At 40.7% G+C, this 25,826-nt stretch overlaps 1 protein-coding gene across 1 annotated transcript; it reads left to right on the forward strand.

Moving 5' to 3' along the window:
- TMEM47 (transmembrane protein 47) lies at nucleotides 1–25,826 on the forward strand. Its single transcript, XM_072848372.1, has 3 exons — nucleotides 1–574; nucleotides 14,263–14,403; nucleotides 22,057–25,826. Exons 1-3 carry the CDS (start codon nucleotides 349–351, stop codon nucleotides 22,233–22,235), a joined length of 546 nt encoding a protein of 181 aa, XP_072704473.1. The 5' UTR covers nucleotides 1–348; the 3' UTR covers nucleotides 22,236–25,826.

A 25,826-nucleotide genomic window follows, 5' to 3' on the forward strand; every position in this document is an offset into this window, starting at 1 on the left:
CCCTTCCCCGACAGAGCGCGGGCCGGGCCGGGCCCTGCCGCGGCCGCCACCTCCCCCGGCAGGGGCGGGCAGGGGGAGGAGCGCGTCGGGCCGGGCCGGGCGGCGCCGGAGGGACTAGGGGGAGCTGCTGCACCTGATACACCGGGGCGGGAGCACGGCGAGGGAAGGAGGGAGCGGCGCTGCCCGCCGCCTGCGAAAGCCTCTCCCCGCCGTTAGTCAGCGCTGGTCTCGCTGCTTCTCCCTCCTCCCGCCCCTTCTGCGCGGAGCTGGGCTCTCGCTCCTGTTCCCCTCGGGGCCGGCGGCAGCGCGTCCTCCTCCTCCTCCTCCTCCTCGTTCCCCCCGGGCCCCATGGCTTCGGCCGGCAGCGGCATGGAGGAGGTGCGCGTCTCGGTGCTGACCCCGCTGAAGCTGGTGGGGCTGGTGTGCATCTTCCTGGCGTTGTGCCTGGACCTGGGAGCCGTGCTGAGCCCCGCCTGGGTGACGGCGGACCACCAGTACTACCTGTCCCTCTGGGAGTCCTGCCGCAAGCCCGGCAACTTGGACAGCTGGCTCTGCGAGTCGACGCTGCACAGCGGTGAGATACGGCTGCCCCGGGGCTCGCCCCGGCCCCCCCCGGCCCCACTCTCCCCCCCCGCCGGCGGCACCCCGACCCCGCAGCCGCCCTCTGCCTGGCCCCTGCCCCGTCCCTCCTTCGGCCCTTTCTGCCTCCCACCTCGGCCGCCTCCCGCTCCCCCGGCCGCACCCCGGCCGCTGAGGCTCACCCCCCACCCCGTGCCCTGGCTGCCCTGCCAGCATCCCCCGAACCGCCTCTCCTTCACCCTTGTCTCCTCCGGGACCGTGTCCCAGCCCCTTCCCGGGGCCAGCCCGGAGCAGTGCCCGGAGCCATGCCCCGCCATCCCCGCTCCCCCTCCGGCTCCTCGCCTCGCCCGCTGCCGCCCCTGCTCCCCGCCCGGCTCCCCGCTCCGGCCGCCGCCGGGAAGTCCTCGGCACCTTTGTCCTCCCGCCCTCCGCACCCCTCCCGTTCCTGAGCCGCTTCGTCCATCCTCATCCTCCATCCTGCCTCCTCGGTCCCGGCGCTTGCCCTTCCCGGGCTGCGCGGCCCCGACCCCGCATCTCCCTGGCTTGCGGGTTGGGGCGAAGGCGGCGGCGGTCTCTGTACATAGCGTGTGCTGGAGCGGGGAGCACTGAGCGCCCGGCTCGTCCCTCTGCCTGCGAGATGGTCTAGGGTGCAGGAGGGGTGTGAGGCTGGCTTCTGTGAGCGACAGGGGTGACTGCTTTCCTATCTGCCCTTGTGTTTTCACAAAACATCCCGAGTTTGGACTAGTTTTGATTATTCTTCCGTGTGGCAGTTGTTTTCATACAGTGAGAAGCTGTGGGGGATCAAGTATCTTATAATCCGCCCCCGTCCCCCGAAGTCACAGTCTTGGAAAGTTGGGGCTTCCGAACCAAAACCGATTGTTATCTTGTCCCGAGTGAGGACGCCGGGACTCTGGCTGTCCCTCCGTCCCCCCGGCTGTGCTTGTGTGTGTCTTTCTCTAGCAAGAACTGATCTTCCCGTCGCCTTTCATAGTCCTTTGCATTCTGGCCACACTCGCTCTTTTGATTTCTTGACGCTCATTTGTTCTTCGGCTTTCTAGGTCTTTGGTCATAGATTTTTTTTTTTTTTTGTCATTTCACTATTGCTTGGAATACTTACAAAAACGGGTTGTGAATGATATAAACAAGCTGCCTGTTGAATATTTTTCAGTAAATTATTTTGTAGTACCATCATTGTTTAGGTTTTCATGGGTTGTTTTATTTACTTTATGCCAGATAGCAACTTCTGGAGTCCCAACAGAAACATTGACAAATGAAGTCAGCCTCTTCCCCCCCACCCCACCCCCCCGCCCCATTTTCGTCCCCATCCCTGTCCTCCACACACGTACACGCTTGCATTGCTAAATCATCCATTTGGATCACTGTGCTCTCCGGTTGGGTAAATCATACAGGGACAAGATGTTTGTTTTGGGGAAGAAGGCAAGGAGCTGACTGTATATTCTAGATACTTTCCTTTTTCCTTGCTTCTCTTAAATCCTTGTATAGGTTCTGGGAAACAACTGATCTCTGCTTGAGTAGAAATTGCACAGGTTCCTTTGCTGCTGTGCTTATTTTTTTCTGTCACTGTGTGGAGTAATATTTGAGGGTTTGAATGTTGTTTGGGGTTTTGTTTTAAATCACATAATGCCAAAATGAATTGTAAAGAAATGTCAGTTTCAATCAGTTACCAGGGCATCTACACAAACTTTGGAGAGCTTTCTTTTCCTTCCCCAGTATAAATGGAAATTTATGTAGGAATGTCAGCTTCTACATGTCTCCTTAGCAACGTGAATCCTTTGCCCCTTCTCCCTGTCTCCTGAAATAGTATCCCCTTGATTGCAGAAAGACTTTTCAGATGGCTTGAATGAGAAACCTGCTTCAAATCCCCCCCCCCCCACACACACACACTTTATTGGGCTCCCCCCTCAATCCATCTCCCTGCCACACATGTGTGTATACAGACACACACACACAAAAGTAGGACATTAAGAAAAGCAGGACAGCTTATGGAACAGCATAAAAGGACACTAATCTCTCTCGTTCCTTTATTGGTCTCCTGTCTGTTTATGGGAACGTGGAAGACAAATGGGCGAGGATGGATAGGAATGAAATGCTGGATGCTGTGTGTTGAAAATTTGCCCTCTCCTGGTGCTTTCTTTTACCCTGTGCAAAAATTCTTGCCTGTCTAGTTTTATTCAAGTTCCTCGAATGAGCTTTACTCATTTTCCTTAGATACTTTCCAGTCTAGTGGAGCCAGGTTTCACAAGCTACTGGGGAAGAAGTGAATGATTGTGTTATTTGAGGTAACTGGAATAAACCCTTCATTTTCCTCGTGTTTGGCAGACAATGCTGCACTCTGAGGCAACCTGAAATACGAGAAACTGTACTGTTCTCCCTTTGCCTTCTGCTAGCATGTTACAATTCCCATTACAGTCAGTGGGAAGGCTCCCAGCAAGTTCACTAAGTTGGATTGGGCTCATATTCGAGACCATTTTGTGTGCTTGCCTTAATATTTTAAGTGCACTTTCCTCCTACATCAAGAATCTAGCAAGCAGTATATTTTGGAGATAGTGGAGAGCTCGCACAGGGAAAGCTCTTTTAGCTTGATACCAGCGCAAGCAACTTGGTAGCTGTCTAGCTGTGAAAAGCAGTAGTACGCACAGGAAAAAGGCATCTTCACCCATGGTTTTAAGAGATTTACTTCATCATCCCTTGACAGAGAGCACCTCAAGTGGCACCATCAAGGGCAAGCTCATGCTAGAAGCTGTTAAAGCATATTCGAGGTTTAATTAAAAATCTTTGTTGTAATTAGATGTAGGACCCCTGACTGCTATCAAAAGGGCAACTTAATAGTGGAGAGCAGAAGGAAATGTACAGAGCATGATTACATTGGCTGTTACAGCAGGAAATAATCCTTCTCGGCTTTCCTTCAGCATTGCTAGTGCTTGGAGTATGTGTTCTGGTGTTCATTCATTCACTGTTTTGAGGGCTTTTTTTTTTTTTATAGCTTGCAAGCAATCCTTTGCTCTCGTACTGCTTTTATAGTTGTGTAAGTACTTCACAATACTGCTGGTTCAAGTATGTAAAATAATGAATCAATTTTTAGAAATCTGAAAATTATAAAATATCTCATCTTAATTTGATTTTCTTCTTTTTGAGTCTTTAGGGTCTATGTTAATCACCTATTCAATTTTTTTCCCATAATTGCAGGAGCTAGAAAGGTATTCTTGCGTATCCCTCGTCTCCCTCTTCCCTTGATGAAATTCTAAAATTCCCACTAAATAGCAACTTCAGGAGCTGAAAAACTAACAAAGTTGCCAGTATGGAAAGCTTAGTGATAAAATCTTGAGATCCAGCAATGCTGCTTTACAGTTTCACCAGCTGTCTGGGTATAAAATTATTTTCTATGATCAAAGCTTAACTTGGCTAATGCACAAGTTGCCTTTAAGTCATCTGTATTTTAAACTCATGTGCTAAACTAAAAAAAAAAAAACTTACAGAGTTTGGAGTGCTCGTTTGGTGTCTTTAAATAATCCACTTCAAATGAGGTCTAAAAAAGTGTTATGTCTAATTTGTGATGGTTCATTTGCAGATTTATCAGGAGTTGAGTTATGTATGAATATTTATTTCTATCACAGCATCTGCCTAAAATTAAATGCATCTTATATACAACTGCGTGGCGTGTCTGTACCTGTACAGGTAGTTGTCTTCTTCCTGCAGAATTAATAACAGTAAATTTGAATTTATGCAATAGACTGCAGCCATTATAGTTCTTTAAATCAAAGATACGCAGATATGATGTGGAAGACATAAATGTTTCCATAGAATCTGATCTGCAGGTAAACGCTGTGTATTTTGGCTTCAATACATGTATATGCTATTCATAGAAAACAATGGCTTCTTTGCAGCATTTCAGTTTACTGTGAAAACAGCGTACATAAAAATGTTTCAATGGTTTCATACTGGTTAACTGTATTCATTTTGGTTTATGGGGGGCATATGACTTTGTTACTTCTCAACTTGTATATTTGTGTATGCTACGTTCAGTTTTCTATAAGATCATTATACTCTAAGAACTGTCCATGAATGAAAGACAAAACAATTCAAGGAAGTAAGTGCAACAGGGTCTCTGTACATGTTTAAACTTAGTGGTGAACAAACCATAAAGGTAAGCTTAACTTATAGCATAGTGTAGTAAAACAACTTGAGTCTAGTTTTGTGCTTATAATCCTGTTCTAATTTTTTCTTAAAATAAAAAAAAGCATCAGAGGCTGCTCATTTGGTAACACTTGAAGGGCTTTAACCTTAATTATACATTAGATGCAGATATCTGAATTAACATGGCTCAATAGTCTTGGATGGTTATCTGCTTGTTTTGAATCTAAGAGGTTGTTCCAAGGGGAAATTGCTAGCTCAAAAGCAGCTTCCTCATTAGAAGATCTGGATCATTGCTCAGAGTTGATGTTGACACATATTTGTAAAAATATGTGTCAGCAAGGCTGATAGCTTGCTATAAAAAAACATAAGAAGAACAAATGTAATTTTACTAAGTCCGAAGAAAGTGGCTCATACAATGTAAGGAGCAATTAATAAAACATTCCTTCTGGTTTTGAAAACTGTAGCCTGTCATTTTGCATATTACTCTCTTTAATAATCATCGCCAACACTTTATCTGAAGGTGGATATAAAATCAAAAGCCATACTACTTCAAACTCACCATCTAGGACCCTGAGCAAGCTGATCTAACTTTGAAGTTGAGCCTGACTTGGAGATTGGCCCTGCTTTCCTGGGGGAGCTGGACTAGATGGCCTCCAGAGGTCCTTCCCAATCTAAATTATTCTGTGATTCTATGATGACTGGTACTCTTCTTATGCCTCATGTACACCTGGCTCCTTCAATGTGTTCAAAATGCCTTGAATTTGTTAACTACCCCACACAGTAGCCCCAGATAGAATATTTTAAGGTATGCTCCCTCTTTTACAAATGGACCAGTTACTTTAGCCTCAGACTTCCCAAGGCCATGCTCTGTGGGAGCAGCAGATGTAAGACTCCTGTTCAGTAGTCTGGACCTTCTAGTATGATGGAGGCTACCATTTCAGCCACCCTTCTCCAGCCAGCTAAGAGATGTGGTTATACACGTTCGTCTGTAATGCGTGAAGTTTGTGTGAGTTTATCTGATCAGATCAAGGGCACCATAGGCCTTGTCATTGATAATACTCTTTAAAAAAAAAAAAAAAAGGAAGACTTCTAGCCTTAGTTGGTTATTGTTACTGCTGCTATTCACTGCAATTTTAAAGTCAGTAATGTATCCTGTTGCTTTAAGTCTTGTTTGTTTAATAAAATCTCGCACCAGTAAGTTAAAAGATGTTTCTTGTGTTAGGGATAATATAAGTGGTTTAAATATTTGATGAGAGTTTATATTTAGAATCATGTAGAGTAACCTTGCCTCTGTTACTGGTTTGTGGCCAAAGATGACCACATAAGATTCAAGGTAACAAGCAGGAGGCGGGGTAAAGTCTATCCAGCTGTATGCTTTATGTGTTTTTACTTGTTCCCTTTCTGTAATATAAAGGCCATCGTTTTTATAGGAAGTACTCCTTGAACTATTTTAAATGCTAATTGTTTTTCTCAAGGAACAATGGAATGAGTTTTGAAAATTGCAAAAGATTGCCAGTTTGCTTGAAGAACATTGGTAACGGTGGGAAATAATTACATTCCTGTTCCAGCGCGAAGCGTACTTCTTCCTTCTTCAGATTGCTAAAATGTAGTAGTATATATAGAAGAGGTCAGAAAAGGAGAGCTTTTCTTGAAAAGCTTGTATAACACATCTCCCACACTTCTCTCCTAATGACATAATTCTAAGATTTCCAGGTTTTTGTGAGGTTCTTGGAGTTGTGGGTGTGTGTGTTTTGTTTTTTTCTTGAATGAATGAATATCCAATAATTAAAATGTTATAGTAGCGAGCTAATCTCAGAAGAATGCCATGTATCCAATGGAAGAAATGCCTGAGTACGTGCTGTACTGTTCTGTGAATGAATTATAGATTACATGACTTTCTATAATGCTGTGCTTGTCTTGAAGTCCTCTGCTGGCAAAAGTGATGTGCAATGCATGTTGCCTTTAAATAATAAAATAAAGATCTACATAATGGCAGCACTTAACTCTTTATTTGAAGATGCACTTCATTTAAAGGATTTTACTCCATGATTTTAGAAATACAGGCAGGCCACGGCTCAGAGAGCAGCTGTGCAAAAAAACCCCAAAGCATATATATTTTGTATAAATAAGGAATGTAAGCTTTAATCTTCAGGAGAGATGTGTGTCGTGGGCAGATGAGCAAGCACCTGCTACGTTTCAAGTTGCTCATACATCTGTAACCCCCCCAGGCATTAGACCGTCTTGTTGTCTTGCGAAATCTGTCTCCTTTGCACAACAGCAGAGTTGCTTACCATATTTTTATTGCTTTTGTTGTTCAGTTTGATCCCCTGTAGAGATGGGAGATAAAACTTGCGGTGGTGTCAAAGCACACACGAAGTTTGAGTCCAGCAATCTTGGGGCCACACAGAGTCTGATGAGCACGGCAGCTGAAACAGACATCGGGCAGATTAATGCAGTCCACGTCTTACACGAGACTGCCATAGAGATCATCCTGAGAAACTGAGCCCATTTATTTGTGTGCTGCTCACTTCTCTGGGAACCAAACTGTCCCCCGCATGCTCAGTGGCATCTTCGGGTAGAAGGCAGGGGAGCTCTGCTTGCCATTGAAAGGTGAGCAGAGTCTGCACCATTGCTACCTAATGAGTCCCCCGACCTAGCAAGCACGTCCTTTCCGGGCTGAGGAGGAGGGTAGGTGGTAGAGCACCTACTGCCTGGAGCGTCCTGCCAGCAGGCCATCACCTTGCCTGGAACAGAGCCAGGCTCTTCCCTTCTGATCATGGATTCCTGCTGCGGAGAAAAGGAAAGCTGTAGGAGGAGCCTGAGCAAGAGGGACGCAACTCTGTAGGTGACTGCTAAGGACTTTTCCCTCAATGCTGAGAGAGCCCTGGGTCCGGGCTGCCTTACGGGAACACTCGGGTGTTTTTGTATGTCAGTGGAAAGATGTGTAAACAGCGCTGGAAAGTTGGAAGGGACTCGTTAGGTAAGAGACACTTCAAAGCAAGACTCAGATTTGGATTCTCTCTTACCTATTTGTTCACAGACCCCGTAGATCTCATGTTTACCTTTTTCCAGCTTGGGTCTAGCAGACGGAAGAAGAGAGCGATTTCAGTCTACCCTAGTGGTTAAGAAATTCTTCTGGGAAATGGGAGCACAGGTTCACGTCTGGAGCCAGAGCTGGGAAGCAAAGACATTGCAGTTTCTGAGAAGCCCTCTAGCCCCTGGTATATTGCAGCTAAGGAGGTGCCTGCCTTTCCTCCTTCATTACTCAGCTCCCATCATTAGCCATTAGCATTCTGTGTCTCGGCAAGACACAGGCGGACCCGGGTTTGCCCCAGTTAGCTGGTTTTTAAACATGTCTCTGTGCTTGTTCTCTTTTTCTTTGGCTCTAAATTACTCTCCACTTGGTATCGGGAACACTAAATCATCTTACAAGCATCTTGTACAGTAGATGGAAGGTGACTGATGCCTTATGTGGAGCCTCTGAATTATCCTTAGGAGGCACTTAGAGATTTTGGCACCCAGCATAAAATGTTCAAAATTCTGTTTGGGTGTTGTCAAAATCCTGGTGAATTAGAGCTATGAGAAAGCCTCGCTGTTAAGCCCACCTGTATTGTGCAAGACTTGGGTTATCGAGGGTTTTGTCCTGTGTGCTACTGTGTGTGGATGAAGACCGATTTCTTAGGGAATAGCTCAGTATGTAAATCTCCTGTTGGAGAAGCAGAAAATTGTTTTGTCTCTTCCACAAACAGCTTCTTTTTAACGTATCTGTGACCTTGCGTAGTTATTTCATGTGTTCAAATTCACGGCTTTCAGCCACAGCTGGCTTTATGCATTCAGCCACAGCTGGCTGGTTCCCACAGCTCTGGTAACGCTTTTTAAGTGTCTGCGTGACTTGGGGATCCACACGCACAAGTCATTTTCATACTTTAGAAAAATCTTATTCTCGATCCATGAAATAAAAAGAAAATTGAAAAGCCAGAGTACGTCTGTGCGGCAAATAGCAGTAATAAGCATACTGCTTATTGTAATAAACTGACAATGAGCAGAAAATATTTATTTATTGCGATTTTTGTACAAGGCCCCACTGTGGAAAGTTGTGGCTAGAGCAACTTACTGAAGGCTTGGTATAGATACTGCCAGGCAGCGCTTCTCTCTGCAGTGTGCAGAATTGTATGCTGCGGAGCCTCCAAAGACTGGACTTGGGGTGCTGCCTCTACAAGAGCGGAGGAGTATGGAGCAAGTAACTTACGGACACAGGGCTGCCCAGCTTTAGCCAATATCCCCTTCATCCAGAGTGGAATTCATCTGAGCAGCTCCTTAAAAAAACATTATTTTGGCCCAGGTGAGGTTCCAAAGGACTGACTTCTCTGTGGAATAATTTTATGTGAGAACTTAATGGCAACTGCAGTACATTTTATGTCGGTATTTCCACTGAAGTCAATGGAGCTTGGCCTTCCACGGAAGTCTGTGCATCTGATCGTGCTGAAGAAAGCGGAAATCTTACTGATCGTGCGACAAATGCACTTTTAGAAACTAGGTTCTATCTTGGTGTTTTTATATAATCACTACACTTTTTAAACTTCTGTTGGCTATTTGATGGCTAAGTTGATGAGTGTTTATAAACTTAGAAATAGTTTTGAATATGAAGCAATTAGGAATATCTCTTGCTCTCTTATTTATCTTGGTTGATTGTTATGACATTCAGTGGGTTATATTTAATTTCTTATGTGTGGGTGCGTCAACTTTCTGTGCTTTACTTGACACGTTCTTTCAAAATGATTATTCTTGAATTTAAATGCTATATTACAATTTCTGAGAATATTTACTGGCTGAGGGCAGGTACGTGGTAAGTGGAAGCTTTGCAATTAATCAGAAAAACTTACCTAAGAGTGGTGTTGTGTTTTGTTTCTTAGCAAGGTTTTGTTTAGCGCTAGAAGAAGGTCAGTCATTACCTTCATCATGTAACACCTGCATGCATCTTCTTACTTCAGCTTCTATGAGGAGAGGACTTGGTGGAGAACCACTGTATGAAAGAAAGGAATACTTGATTGCTTCTTAAGAGATGAATTCAGTTCACTTGCATTATCTGAAAGAGCCCTATACACAAATGTTTCACATATTCCACCATATGTTTTTATGTCCACCACTACTTCTACTGTAGAATACCACGTAAATAAAATATTTAATTTTTGGGGAACTTGCTGAAAACACGAAATCTATGACAATGCTAGCCTTTTGCATTGCTCTTTCTTGTGTTAAAAAATGACCTAGTTGTTAAAATAAACATTTGAGAACTTTGAGATGTTTTCTCCTTCTTTTATGGCTTTTCCTGATTTTATCCTAGTGCTCAAGTATTATTTTGCCCAAGAAATGGAGCAGATAGAGCTGCTCTTAATTAAAAATGAATATACAGCTTAAAGCCTTAGGTCATTTCATTTGGGGGGAAGAAGGGAGGAGAGTCACACACTTCAATATGCAATTAACACTGTGCTTCCATACCATTAAGAAACAGGCAGAATTTCAGCACACAATGAGACCAAGCTGTCCTTACAAAAGGGCACTGGCTTATGTATGAGGAATTAACTGAAAAGAAACACTCTCATCATAGTTTGGGGGTTTGTTTATATTTTTTTTTACTGAAGATGGTAATTTAATAAATTTTACACCATATATGTTTTGAAAATATGTGTTAAGAACCTATGGTCATATTTATACATATTTCCAAATATTGAAATCCACATCTGTAAACTAATAGGCAGATTGTTATAATAAAAATTATGCAAACACTATCATCACCATCAGAACTGCAGTGTATATTTTCCATGGTTATAGACATTGTGGTGCTTCTTGTGCAGTAAAAAAGCATGTTTGGATTTTCATACCTAAAAATAGTATACATTAAGTGAGGCTTTTCTTAAGAAATCTGTCTTGAGTTGCTTAACGATTGTCAAAAATGTGTTCATTCTAGTTGTTCAGATGGGATAGGTGGCATTATCAGTGTAATTCTTAACATATTGCTGAAATGATGGAACACTGAAAAAATCTAAAGTTATACTTTCTGTTGACTCTACAGTTATAAATCAACAAAGCAACTTAATTTGGGCATGACTGTGAGATGACAGTGCTTTTTAAAATCTAAAAGTTTATTAAGATTTGTGGGAGTGTGATTTTACTAACATTTCTCTTAGTGTATGTGTAGTGTAAATAAACTATAGTGATGTACAGTGAAAAATATTGGTGTGCGTTCTTAAGGTGTAACCAAATTGTGTTTTGAATCCAGGAAACTAATAATTATCTCTATAAGGTCCCATTTTGCTCATGTTTATGCATGTTTCTGTCTCTGAGAACAAGCAGTCTCACTGAACTGCTGAGACTCCTGAACTGAGTATAGTAACTTATTTGCAAGATTGGTGCATGCCTAGAAATGGTGCAAGCATATTTGGGATACTCTTAAAGTAAGCTTATGATATTTATGTTCTGTGTACCGGTAACACTATGTAACAGAGGAGTCTGCTGTTCCCATTTTGATGCTGTGTGTTATAAATCACTCCTGGGTAGTCCGAGGAAAACTACAGACTTTTATTGTGGAAAACCATGTTTGCTGTATGTGGTTATATTGTTGAGCTATCTAACTTACAGGGTGTTCTTCCTTCAGCGGTAGTGATTCAGTTTTCTTTGGATGTTTCTTTTCTTTTGTATAAAGTCCAGTGGCCTGGATTTTTTCTTTAAAAATAATTGCTGTTAAGTAGAAGGCCCATGCAGAAGGTTTTACTTCCTTAATCCAACATAAGCTTTATTTTGTCACCAGGTCAAATGGCTTTGAGAATTGAAAGTTAAGGTTTTTCTAAGTGACAAGGAAATTTAAACATATAGTTTCCATGGTAGGCAATCTAGGAAAATTCAGTCCAGTATTCTTTGTGCACTAATGTCTGACCTTCATGATGTTCTTTAACCAGAATCCCTCTCAGCTGCAGCCCAAGGTAAAGGCTGGTAGCATTGTAAGCTCCTGTGAATGGAAGCTGGACCTAAAATAAAGAGGTGATTCCAGACATCGTGGCCCAGAGCACAACATTCAATACCTGATCCTCAGCTAGTAGTGAGGAACATTAAGAGCCTCGGTTTTGTCCTACTGTCAACATCACTGAGTAGGTTCTTTTGCTCAATAAATTAATTTTGTTTAACTAAGTCAGTTCTTTTTTAGTTGGGAGTGTAGGTGTCTTCCAACACTGATTTGTCCTTTTACCTCCCACGTCAGTACTATAGTAAGGTAGTTTGTTTATTTTCTAACCTTTCCAAAATCCATAGATATATCTGTCCTGGAAGTTAAACTATATTCTAACACCACACTTATATCATCTTTGCCTTAGTTATTTTCTCTTGTTCGGTGGTCTTGCCACTGTGGTTTTGGAAAGCAATAGGATGCTCAACTTTTTTTCCATTTAGTTGGTACTCCAATGTTGCACACCTTTCGTTTGCATTAGACTTTGGCATCTGATCAATGTGAAGATAACATTTAATATTTTATTATTTGTAGTGGCTTTCAAAAATCTTAGTTTCTGAGTTTTCCCATCTGGCACTTTGATTTATTTGATCAATTTTGTATGGCTTTTAACTTTGGGGCGATATGGATTTATGTGTCTAGTCTTTGTATCTGTGTAATTTTCTAGTGCAAGGATTCCTTTCATATTGTTCCAAAGTGGTCCATTCTGTTTGTTTATTTCTGTATTTTATATCTGTAATGCACTCTGATATTGGAAGAATACTCTGTAAATCATCAGTACACTAACCACTTGGTGTTTCTGAAGGATCATGTCAACATTAAAACCCACTCTTCATAACGTTCCCATCCACAACTAAAATCGTATTTCCATCCCAATAATAGTAAAGCAGTGGGACACACAGCAAACTGGTGTTAGAGATTGCATGCTGAAGGTAGGAGAATGAGAGATTGTTCCCAGCCTTGGGTTTTGGTCCAGTAGGAAAACAAGGACTAAAAGAGCTTGGAAGGTTGAGTACTTAGTAATTAAAGTATTAGTAAACAACATGCCTAGATTTCTAAAAAGAATGAAAATGAACATGTGTACTTGCACAAACAAGCCTTTAAAATAACTTTCTTTTTTAGCAATGCTTTTACAGCTCTTCTATTCACTTTCTTCTTTTAATCTCCTTCATCCTTTTTCATATAATATATGAAGGCTTTTTGGTGATAATAGCTGCCAGCTTTCCATTCCCAAACCCCACAGCTGCACTGTCGGTATCTTCAGCAGATTAGATCCCTCTTGAAAGTGGATGTACTGTTTTTTAGAACACTGAATTTTGCTGTTTTCAAAAAGAGAATGTGGATTTTTGTTGTTGTTCTTATTTTAGTAACCTTAAGATCTCTAAATTTATTTTGGAAATAATTAATGTTATTTTCTTTGAACTGTGTAATGCATTTAGACATTTTATTCTGAATATTGTATGAGTGCTAGTATTTTCAAAGTAATGAGAGATGCATTGGATCCATAGGTCCTTTTCCCACAAGCTGATTTTAGATCATCTTCCTTGAACTACTAAATAGTAGTGCTAAACAGTAAATAGTGATTTGATTCTTTTTCTTGATGCCTGTTATTGGAGAGAGACAAGGTCTTATATGCTCTTTTGCAAAGAGAGACAGCACAAAGCCCATGCCTTTCTAAAATCCTACAGAAGCTCTTAAGTTAGATCTCAGATGTATAGACCCATGATGGCCATCAGCTTGCAAATTGATTTTGTTTTATGTGATTTAAGACTAGAAGGATTTTGTTTGTAACTGAATCCATTATGTATGAAAAGAATTAGAAAATACACTGGGCCAAATCCAGAAGTTGCTTTTGGGGGAAGAAAAGAAAACCTGACACTTTAGGATAACTGAAGTTTTGAAATGGACTTCAGATGTGACTCGGTCTGCATCTAATGATCGTTACTGCCTTTATAAGAGCTTGACTTCCACCTTTTATTTTAGTGTTGAATTTGTATTTATTATTACTATTCCTTCGAGCATCTCCTTCCTTTACCATTGTTTTGTCATTCATATTATGTGGCCTTGGTACTTCCCAGGTGACAGGTGCGTATGATGAGCCTCCATGCATTTCCCTTCCTGTCACCCTAATCAGCTCAAGCAGAGGTTTGACTTTCACTCTCTTCTGTGAGAAAGTTACGACAGGCTGGTCACATGCTAGCTAATCCTGATGCAGCCTCAATTTCTCATTCTAAATTGAACAAAAACCAGGGGACCAAATTATTCAGTCTTACATGAGCCAAAATCCCAGTGAGGCCAACTAAGGCTTGAAATAGTGTGGGAGGTTGCAGCACTTTGCTCCTGAGTTGCATCTGTTGTATAAAGGTGTTTCACTAATTAGGAGAAAAGAAATCCAAAGCACGGTTGTTTATTTACCCAAGCCTTGGTGCAGGCTCTGCGCTCCTCATATTCTGCTGTTTCTGTCAAGCCTATGGGCTTGTTTTACTGAAATTGTACTATTATTTGTTTCCCTCTCTTTTCCCCCCTAGACTGGCAGATAGCTACTCTTGCTTTGCTGTTGGGTGGTGCTGCCATCATTCTTATAGCTTTCCTGGTTGGGTTGATCTCTATCTGCGTGGGATCTCGGAGGCGGTTCTACAGACCAGTTGCAGTCATGCTCTTTGCTGCAGGTAAGCAGATTACCAGCACTATTATGAAAATTTCATGAGAGCAGCTTCACTTTTGTGAAGGAAGACATGTCTTGTTCTGCATACTAATTCAGAGGCATTTGGTTTACTTCTCTGTTAACTCCAGTGAGGTTTTTCAGGATACCAGTTCTGCCCGGCATTAGTAATTTTTGCAGTTGCACTATTATTAGTTAATAAACAATTATTTATTTGCATTGTATTTATTGTTTTGTAAAGTACCTGCAGCAGGGGAAACTACAGAGGATAAATCTCAAAGTACCATTTTTAGTCTGTGACTTGGTGCTGCTTGCTCTCCCCATTTTTATTCTTCATGCAAAGCCATTTCTGTTATTTTAATGTTCTTCCTTTTACAATTTTAAAACAGGAAAATTAATGCTTAAATGTGAGCCCTTGAAGCCTTACATGTGAAAAATAAATAGGATTATGTTGCAACGTGTTTATATGTGCCCCTGTGCCACGAGGAATTAATTTCATTGTGTCAGCTTGCTTGCTTAGTTATTAATTTAATAAGCTGTCACAGTATAGTCCCCCTTTGGTTTTAAAAACATGTTAATGGAACAGTTTATGTAGACTATCACAAAATCTTAAGGGAGACCTATGAATCTGAATTGTCCATAAGACTGGTCCAGTGAGGTACAATTACAATATCAAATCATCTCCTTTTGTACATTCTGGTGTTTTGGGGCTTAGTCAGCACAGATGTTTCTGTTTCTCCTGAGATTCACCAAGCATGGTTTGCCTTCATCCTGTCACTCATATCTGCATTGGAGCCAGCAGCTTAAGCCCCTTCTGATAGCCCGTAATGAAGAGGGTGATAGCGCCTAGTCTTCAGGAGGTATTAAAAAAAGTCACTTACAACGATATGAAAAGATAAGAGTGCAGAATTTCCAGGGTATTCAGGAATGAAACAAAGCTCTGGGGAAGGCTCCTGCTGCCCCCTGCTGTAACGATACCTTGATTGAGCCACAGCGCTTTCAGATGCACTTTTATTTGCTCAAGAGATACCGGGAGGTTATATTTCATTTGCTTTTAGGAAATTAATGCAACCTGGGATCAGATTTCCTGAGCAGAAATCGTATCTTTTTGTTCTATGTGTCGCATTACTTGCTTGGTTGAATAAAGGCACTGGTGCCATTATTTTAAAATTTAGTATTAATTCTGAGATTAGAAAGCATGCTGGGCAGTTAACTTTGAAGGAATTGGGATTATTGAGTTTCTGTAGTGGCTTCTGATTTGGCTTTTGACTTACTACACAATGTTAAGAGAAATTAACTTAGTAATTGTTCAGCCATACACTGCCTATCTTGCCATATTGCTCATTTACTATATAGTTAAGTTTGTACTAGAAAAAGAAACAAATTTCTCCAGGAAAGAATTTCCCTAAATCCTGCTGTTTGTTTTAAAGCTTAATCTATCCTCCTTTGCATAAAATTATTCTAATCTTTACTACAAAAGTTGGGAGAGTAGGGGGGTTTAATGCTTACTTGCATCAAAAAGGAAAATATGTTGGTGTTTTAGCTCATGAGTGGTGTTCACCTCTCTCCTTTGCCTCTGTGTGTGTGTGTGTATGCACGTGCATTTTAAATAGCCATGACCTGAAGCATATAAGAAGAGAGATTATGAGGCCAAGACAGCCTGCCCCAATCTTCTTCATTATCTGGCAAATCTGAGGAGAATCCTTTTGGGATTTGATACTGACATTATTAGTGTCATTTCCTACAGATATTATCTTTGATGTCAGCTATTTTTAGAGGTGAATATGGACTGGCGTATCTTGAAAGAATTATGGAAAGAGTCCCCTGCTGAAGAGGGGAAAGTTAAGATCGCAGCACAGTGGAGTTTGTGCCTTATGCAACTGTCCATGGATTCAAACCTTCGCCTGCGGATTTCACAGAAGGTCTTTGGGGATAAATCCCTCCCCAACCTGTGAATCTGCTGACAAGACCAAATATTCTGTATGACTCTGGTTAGGAATCTACCACCTGCCTCTGGAGGAAGGGCGCAGGATGAATTGCCCAGAGACATTTAATGATCTCTGTGGGTGTCAGGTAGAAAACGTCACTGTGTGGGAGAAAGGACAAAATGGAAAAGTGGTTTCCAGGCACTTTAGAGTCCAAACAGTTGGCTTCAGGCATTTTTTTCTTCTAGTTTTGATTTGTTTTTATTTTTCTTTTTTTCTGAGCTTCAGGTTTCAGTTAGCGACTCTGTAGTTGAGGAAGAAGATCGATTGACTAGGACTGGAAGAGGTGAGAAAGCAAAGGGACAAAAAAAATGATTCAACCTAGATACTGAGAATAAGCCAGCCAGTGATCAACAGATGTGAATGTGTTTAAAATACATACTGTCAGCTCTGTGTAACGGGGAGAGGAACAGGAATACTTCAAGTAATGGAAAAACATGGAGCATACAGAGAAGCAGTTGCAGGACACTCTTGCGTGGAGCCACCTTGGCTCATACAGCTCTTCCCAGCATTTTTGGCCTAGTAGACGTCACTAGCTTACGTGCTTGCTGGGGTGTCTTAGTGCCCCTGAACCAAACTGGCCCTGGAAGCTGCATCCTCAAAGTACAAGCTCACAAACTTGTCAGTGTAGGAGTCTCATGATATGGTTACCAGATAACTGAGTGCTAACAGATCCTTAATTTAGGGATAGAAAGAGAAAGTGTAATTGTTGAAAGTCCATAAAAGCAAACAAAAAAGGTAATTTAAAAGATGTTTGCCTTCTGGGGCTGTGTTTTAACAATGTTTAGAAGAATAACTTGTTGAGGTTAGTAAGCTTTTAACACATTTCACAGGATACTCTTACACGTAAGCCAGGGAAACAGTGGCTAAGTGAAGGTATTATAGGTGAGAGAGTAAAAGAAATGACAGCAGATAATATTTGGAGAATACTTAGAGGATGTATCTTTCTGTTCTGACAGAGAGTCAGAGCACAGTCCACCTGGATTGTGTCCTGAGTTCTGTGCTATCACCTGTTTTCTTAATAATGTGGAAGATAGGATAAAAGTGTACTTGTCAAACTTTACAGTGAGGCTCGAAAAAATTGCAGATACGTTGGAGGACAGAATTTGATTTTGAGAAATTGATGGAATGGTCTGAAAAAGTAGGACTGCAGTAGGATGTAGTGAAAGTTGCTACAGGGCACTAAAAAGAGTCATCACATCAAAGAAATATTGATCTGTCGGTCATGTAGTCCAGCTATCTTGCTGAGGCAGGGCAATCGCTAACACTAGGTCAATCAGCTGCAGCTTTATCTGGACCAGTCTTGAAGAACTCCAAGGATGAAGATTCCACAGCCTCTCCAAGCATGTTGTCCTGGTGCCATACTACGCTCCTTATGATATTTTTTTTCTTCCCTGATGTCCGTCCTGAATCTCTGAAACTGAGATTTGTGTCCATTGCCATTATCTTGGGTTGCCTGGCACTACAAAGAAGAGAGTTTTTTTCTGTCATTGTTGCAGCTACATTTTCAGGTAACTGTAGGCTGGTTTGAAATTGCTCCTTAGCCGCCTCTTCATGAGTCTAAATAAACCTAGCTCCCTCACCCTCCTCTTAAGGATGATTTGCTTCAGGAGTATGATTATCTTGGCAGGTCTCTGGACCCTTGTCCTTAGTTGAATCCATGTTCGCTACTGATTGCCACTTTCTTCTGCATGTGCTTGGAGGGGGACTCCAAGAGGATGTACTCCATAATGTTTCCAGGGATTGAGGCTGACCAGCCTATAATTCTGTGGATTTTTCACTTCTAGCATATTTAAAGATGGACACAACATTAACCTTTTTCCAGTCATCTGAATGTCTTCTGACCACTACGATTTTTCATTGGCCAATCACATTGGCCAACTTCTTCACCCTTGGGTCAATCCCATCTGTCCCCATAGATATGGATGCAACTCTAAGTCATCCCTAACTTGTTCCTGCACTGCTGACACCTTCCCAAACCATGTCACTTAGAGGTTGTGGAGAAAGTGTCATGGTGCATCGTCTGTCACTAGGCTGGCTTTCCTGTCCATCACTGCATAAATATGTTTTCTGAACTTCATTTTGCAACTAATGCACCTGTGGAAATTCTTTATTACCCTTTTTGCCATTTTCTAGCATAATGTTGGGCTCCAGCTGGGCTTCAAACTTCCTGATTTTGTATCTTAAGTATTAAAGCAGTGCTTTTATACTCCCCTCTCATTGTCTGCCCTTGTTTCCTGCTCTTGTGTGCCTCTTTCTTGCACATTCGTTGAGAAACTCCCTGTTTGGCCAGCTGGGCCTCCTGCTGAAATTCCTGTTCTGCCTCTGTAGCAGGGTGGTCTGTTCTTGAGCTAGCAACATTTTAAAAAACAGCATGGACCCTCTTTGTCTTCATGCTGCTTCCCAATTAATTGCACAGGTTGTATTAAGTACAAACAACTTCCTAGATAGCAGTTCCATGCCTCTTAATCTTTGAAACTGCAACACCCGTTGGTTATTAATGAAGTGCTTTACTCATGTGAATGAGCAGGAGGAATGGTGTAGAGAACAGAAATACAGAACTTACTAGCCAGCATGACCATTTTCATAAATACAGACCAATTAGCCACATTATAGGTTTTTTTGGACAGCAAAACTGTTATAGTCAAACATTTGAACAAGGAAAAAAAAGATTATATTTTCCTAGTTTTAAAGTGTTTGTTGTGATTTTTGCATGTTTAATATGGTGAGTACATATAATTGCATATATTTCATGTAAATGGAACAAAACTAGTATTCCTGTTCCTGTGCAATTGTCTTGCAAGCATCATAGTGCCAGTCATAAAAATGGGTCTATGCTTGAAGTGAATAGTCTAGTTTGAGATGACTAGTCTTTTTTGAGTAGCATTTTGAAGTGGATTTTTTTTTTTAAGATTTCTTTTGCAGCCTTTTTTTCTACAGGAATAGACTAGCACTTCTGAAGAAAGGTAGTACGTACACTTCTCATAAGCAGGTCAACATAGCATGGAGTTCCTTTAAATTCATTGGAAGCAGATCAGTAGTTGCAAGAATTGGTTTTAACATCTTCTTAGGTCATACTGGTCATTTTTCGTAACTTCACTAACTGTTGTTTCTGGCCTACACAGGTCCCTTCCCACTTTACCGGGAGCTACAATGACGGGAGGCAAAAAAAGGGCAAAGCAACAACAGGCTTGTGAAGTGTGGTTGTTTCCACTGGCCAGTTACTGCCAGCACTTCCTTTCAGTTTTTCAATAGTGTAGCTGGACCAGTAGTAGCAAAAGCAGGAACCCTCACTATAAAAATGTCTAAAATACCTGTTGTGGGTATCGCTCCTTTAGCCACATGTTTCTCTTCCAACAGAATCACTTTTTTGTTTTGTTTTGACAAGTCCAATCTGTAGATTAAAATTCAGCATACTTCATATGGTAGATTGAGGGAAGGTGGAGAGCTTCCTTGGTTGGAACTTGACACACACACAGCAGAGCAATTCCTGTAGTGACTCAGCAGAGATGCTGCAGCCCCGGTTCAGGAAGCCACTGAAGAACTTGTTTATATCCATTCAACTCAGGAAATCCTTTTTGACTTTGAATGGTCTTAAAGATGTGGCTGAAAGCTGAGCATATGTTCAGGTATTTTTGCACGTAATGATACTCTCATTATACAGAATTGGAATGCATAATCTTTTCATAAGTGTAGGCGCTTCCCCTAGCATACCCTGTCAAAATTTCTCCAGTGTTGCGCAGTATTTTGTGAGCTGACAGACAAAAATTATATTAAAATGGCATAACACAAAGTAACTCTTCAATAACTTCAGGATTAAAAAAACCCTGTGGATTTTGGTATTCACATCAGAAAATCCACTATCCAAACATATTCAGATTGTCAGTCTCAAGTAAGAGTCCAAAGACTAGTCTGTAGGCTAAGTGGATGGGGAGGAAGGGAAGACATTTCCAATGAGTGTTTTGTAGAGTGTTATCACCAAGGGTGTGCCATGAACATTGGAAACCATCTCCTCCTACCAGCCCCATCCAGAGGACAGGAGAGTGTTAGTCTCCAGGGCTCATGAGAGGTGCCAGTTTGACAGCACTAAAGAATGCGTGTGGGACTGAAAAGGCAAATGACAGATTTTGAGTCTGCAAAGTGTTCAAGCAGTAAGAGGATATAATTAACGTTACTTTATTTTCTTGTAATTTCTCAGTGTAATTTCAGAAGGGCTTCTATAATCCAAAGTAGTCTTCCTTTCTATTATCCACTGGCATTTTATAGTGGCGCTGGCTTTGTAACAGTTCTCTAAATAGCATTCGTTCTTCTTACGATACCTAATAAACTGTAAAAAATAACTCAGTCAATGTTAAAGAAAGTAGTTGTTATGGCATTACATTGCATACCATTGAACTTTCATCAGAGTATGTCTCAGGCCTGCAGATACTTATGCACGTGCTTAACTGTGTGGATGTGCCCGCCCTGACTGTAATCAGGGGGCTGGGGCAGTTTGCAGAGGCAGTCACATGCTGAAGTCTTTAAAAATTGCTAGTGTTAAATGCGGGAAGGGAGCACTGCGATAAGGCCACGTCATATATTTGAGGGGCAAAAAGGATGTTTTGTACGTTCCTGTGATGTTTAGTCTTGTGTGGGTGGCAGAACTAGAGGCCTGAAGAATCACTACATCATACAGCTTGTTCTTGTCTTCCAACCAAGTGTAATTTTCACCTGCTTACCTTGGAAACTGTTGTCCCAGTTTTCGGTTGACAGTGCGCCTGAATTTAAAAGAGAATGGATGCCGGTGAAACTGAAATCTTCTTGTGAAAATTGCGGTTCTTTGTCTGTTTATTTTCCTTTTCAGGTTACTGTATGTGAGGGGGTTTTGATGTAGCACAATAATTAACAGGTTTGCTGAATTCCACACAGACGTGTGGATCAGGCTGCAGGAGATCTGGCTCCCTCAGAGCTGCTGTAGAAAGTAATGATTTTTAAGCTTTTTACTGCCTTGGATTTGATCTGTTTTATTAGCCTTTTTTCATCATGAAGCATGTCTGACCCACCCCCTAAATTCGTAATACAAATCAATGTTTTGCCAGTTGGAAGTTTAGTGACTGATCAAACTTTATAGATTCCTCGGTATTCTGTGTAACAATATCATTAATTCTGATTATAGTACACTAATGCATATGAAATATGTAATTCAGTGAGTCTCTACTGAACATAAATATGTACCACCTACTACAATGAATTATTTCTAGGCTAAGTAAATTATTTAATTCTGTGCTATATTTCTTAATATTTGTTTATTCTTGCTTCTCATTTTGACTTATAATAGCTATAGAACAAGTGAGCTTAGTTTTGTTATTATGGAAGGAATAATGACTGCAAACCAAAATACAAAGGAGAAACAGAAAAGAATTGGGAAAAGATTGTTTTCACTGTTTATTTCTTGAACATCTGAAGGATCACCGTTATACCGTAGCAATAACATTCGTTCATCAATGAGGGAATATGGAAGAACTGCTCTGTTCTCTGTGGATGAAAAGGAGGTGATATTTTTTCAAAAAGAGCAGTACTTAGAAGCTAAAAATGCACCAAGAGCATTTTAAATGTGAATTTCAGTTATGTGATGTTTTCCTTGTTTTATGGAAATGAATTAAGGCTTCTGACATTTGGGTGTTTTTCTCTTTCAGTTGTTCTTCAGGTGTGCAGCTTAGTCCTTTACCCAATCAAGTTCATCGAAACGGTCAGCTTGAAAATATACCATGAGTTCAACTGGGGCTATGGCCTGGCTTGGGGTGCAACTATATTTTCATTTGGGGGTGCCATTCTTTATTGCCTGAACCCTAAGAACTATGAAGACTATTACTAGAATCATTTAATGAAAAGAAAAATAACAAAAGGATTACCCCGTCTTTTCTAACTCACAGTTTTTTTAGAACACTTGTGGAGCACCAAACAGTCTGCTCTGTTGATAAAATAGCCTTTGCCTTTTGGGTGTGAACACTATAACCAGCTTTTACAACCATTTAAAAGAACTGCAAACACTAGGATTGCTGATCTTACATAGGCAGATGCTGCGAGCTGCTGATACATAAGCTTCATTTTTCCTGACAACAAGCAAAAGGATCTACATGACAGCGATCATTGTGAGAAAACTAGTTGGAATGAGAATGCAACGCCAGCATCTGCTATTGCCTTCAGGGGAGCAGCTGGTATAGGCTCCATTTAGAAGTTTCCCTGTATCATAGAGGATTCAAATGTCTGATAAGCAGGCAATGGCATCTTGTACAATAGGCTGTGTTGGCCCCTTGTTACTTGCTCAAAAAAGCTCTTAAGGAATTAGTTACAAGTGACTGTGTTGAGGGCAGTGAATGTAACTGGTTAATGACTTGTCTAATATCTGCATTCAACAGTCTTCTGGGAGAATAATAATAATAAAAAAAACCAAGCCACCAACCACACAGGATTTCATGAATTGGTAATCGACATCACCGTGCCAGCTGTAGCAGATTGTTGAAGGAAGTCCAAATCCGGAGACATGTGCTTCTGACTGTGTAGCTGGAAGTTGTCTCAGCTCTGAGTATTTTGCTGGGAGGGTGGAGATAAGGGGGAGTAGAAAAAGACCTCATTTGTCCCTGAGGCATCTAAAATGCATGAATGAATTGCAGTTGTCCTAAGTACCCATTTAACTTCCAAACATCATCATGAAAAGAATGCATATGGAACAAGTTCAGTTATATTTTTGAAAGGTATTTGTTAGTATAAATGAATATATATAATACAGATGTAAATGCAGAGGGAGAGAGACGATCCGTTTTAAAATTGTAATATGAGCTGTGATGCAGTGGTTAAAATACTAACTTTGTGCACATTCTTGAGAGTCTTGGATTGATACCCCCAATTTTGGTTTGTGTTACAAAATAAACATAAAATGGTTTGTCTTCTGTATATGCCCATGTACAGACTCCGTGTTATGGGAAATGCTTAAAAGTTCACATCAAGTTAAGGTAGAACTTGACAAAATAACTACTTGCTATTCCATGTGTAATCTAGTACTTACTAAAAATTGTTTTCTAAGGCTGTTGCAAAGAAAAAACTGCCATTTTTTAAAAATCTAGTTAGGTTGTGAGTGTCTCTGATCATCAAGAATACAGCTGAGACCCCATCATGTCCATATGAAAACATTAGCACTTCAGGAGGTAATGTCTTGTTTTTAAAAGATGAGTTTATAATGGACTGGCTGACGATTATGTACATCTAATTACTCCTTGCTTAGTATGTTTCCCACTTCAAACATCCAGCGACTGTACACATGAAATGAAACTCAAGATAAAGTAGGGAGAACTTTCACCTGAATTTAATCTGCATCACTTTTATTTTTGTTTACGATATTTGGATATTTTATTTGGATATTTTCAATTAATTATGAACATATTTTTATACAATTCTAATCTTTAGAAATAACTATTTTTTTTAATGGAGAAATTTAAAATATATTCTATGTGGACCTGTGCAAATGCTGGGGTTGCACATCCACGTCTACACAAATGGTTTTGCTGGTTCCACAGAAAAGACTGCTGAATTACTCGATGTTAAGACCGCATCTACAGTGTTAATGCTTGTGCCACTGTTGGCAGGGTGCAGAGGTTCTGCAATGACAGTGGAACCACAGGGCTGCCTTTAGGAGGTTGTTGTGAAAGTATTGCTGACGTACGGAGGTGGTTTATAAAACTCGGGGGCTCTCTGGAGTTAAATCTTTACTACCATGGCAGAATATTCCATATCAGCAGTCTTTCCAGGACCAGTAGTGATTAATTAGATTAGACAGAGCAAAATGATAGCTTGACTTGGAAGGGATTGTACGGCAGTGCCTGGAAAACAAAAAGGATGGGAGGAAAAATTATGTCCACTTGTTTCACAGGCACCAGAGAGTGTTTGTAACTCTGCTTTTTTTCCTGAGACTGGCCTAAGGCAGATATTCAGTATATAGTTACCTCTGCATCTTTCTGTACAGCTGTGTAGTTCTGCTTTTATTTAGCAGCACGGAGAACGTTATAGTTTGGCATGGGAATTAGGTTAACGTGGAGAAGCCCACTGTGAGAAGATTTCTGTACCTTTCTAGGAGGACGGTGTTTTGGTGCTGACATTGCACAGCACTTCACCTATGCTGACAAGAAGGTACAGCGCTGAACCCGTATCGTATCTACTAATTTATCCATTTATCTTTATGTAGAGTTTGAGCGAAAACAACTGTCAGGCCTAAGGCATATGCAAATTAATGGCATGAGCTCTGAAAGTCACCCGGCTCTTAATATGGAAGACATTCAGGCAAAAAATCTACAAACGTGAATGCCTAAAGACAATGTTCTTCGTTCATATTTGAGTCAAAGATCTGATTTTCAGTCTCAACACCTGCTTTTCCTCTTGAAGATAATGCAATCTATTAGGACACGCACCTCAAACTCCTCAGGTCCTTTGTGTTTGGGCATCTAGTATATGGGTTTAGGTACCTACCTTTAGCTTATGTTGCTACTGTTGGTTTTTTTTCCCCTCTTACAGTTGCCAGTTTTGGCAAGCATTCTGTTTTTCAGCACTGAACTAAAAGTAAATACAACGTTACGCTGATTTTGTTTTTTCTAGCCACAAAAAGGATACATATCTGTGTCTTGAGTGTACGTACGACAAATTAATCATTTTGTATGTTGTGCTTGTGTCATGCCACCATTATTTCAGTTGTTTGGCTTTATCTCACTGGCAGGATGATTCTCTCACACAACAAATCCATTTTTTTTTCTTCCAAATATATATGAAGAAATATATATATAGCAAACTTGCAAGCAGGGATAGTTATTTGTATTTTTTAAGCTTAAAGTATACCGTCCGGTGCTGACACGTACCTAGCACCTCTTCTGGATTTCTTGCACAACTTCGTTTAGCTTTTGTAAATTTTAAAAACAAATATAGAGAGACCTATGTGTTTGAAATATAAATGATATATATGGATTAGCATGTAACTGTATATTATTAAACATGCAATGAACTGACTGGTAAGTGAAGTCTAATCTTATGGCTAGCAATGTAATTTATTCAGACTGTATTTTTGTACAGAGCAGTGCACACTAACCTATTGCCTCTGTGTCCTCTATAATGCCTAAAACTGTGCCTAGAAATCTCATTTCTGTCTTTAAAGGAAAAAAAAAAGACAACTAAATGCTTCATGTTGTTGATGGTTTTTCTGATGTTGTTCTTTATTTATTTTTGAGAAGTGTATGGTATGTTTATTAAATGAATCCATCAAAATATGGTTCGTTTTAAATGGTCATTGTTAGAAGGGAGAGACACATGGGTTTTTTATCAAGACTTTTAAGTTTGCAGTTTTAATACCATTTCTGCATTTCACGATTTTTGTAGCTTACATAAAGTTATATGTGAAAAAGTAACTGAAATAAAAAAAATTGTT

The sequence above is a fragment of the Ciconia boyciana genome, chromosome 1, assembly GCF_034638445.1.
Source record: "Ciconia boyciana chromosome 1, ASM3463844v1, whole genome shotgun sequence".
Classification (NCBI taxonomy): Eukaryota; Metazoa; Chordata; class Aves; order Ciconiiformes; family Ciconiidae; genus Ciconia; species Ciconia boyciana.

Excerpts from the sequence above, each read along its gene's own strand:
- TMEM47 (XM_072848372.1), top strand. The coding sequence starts at position 349 with ATGGCTTCGGCCGGCAGCGGCATGGAGGAGGTGCGCGTCTCGGTGCTG. Across the intron at positions 575-14,262 it reads CGAGTCGACGCTGCACAGCG|ACTGGCAGATAGCTACTCTT; the intron begins GTGAGATACGGC and ends TTTCCCCCCTAG. Across the intron at positions 14,404-22,056 it reads AGTCATGCTCTTTGCTGCAG|TTGTTCTTCAGGTGTGCAGC; the intron begins GTAAGCAGATTA and ends TTTCTCTTTCAG.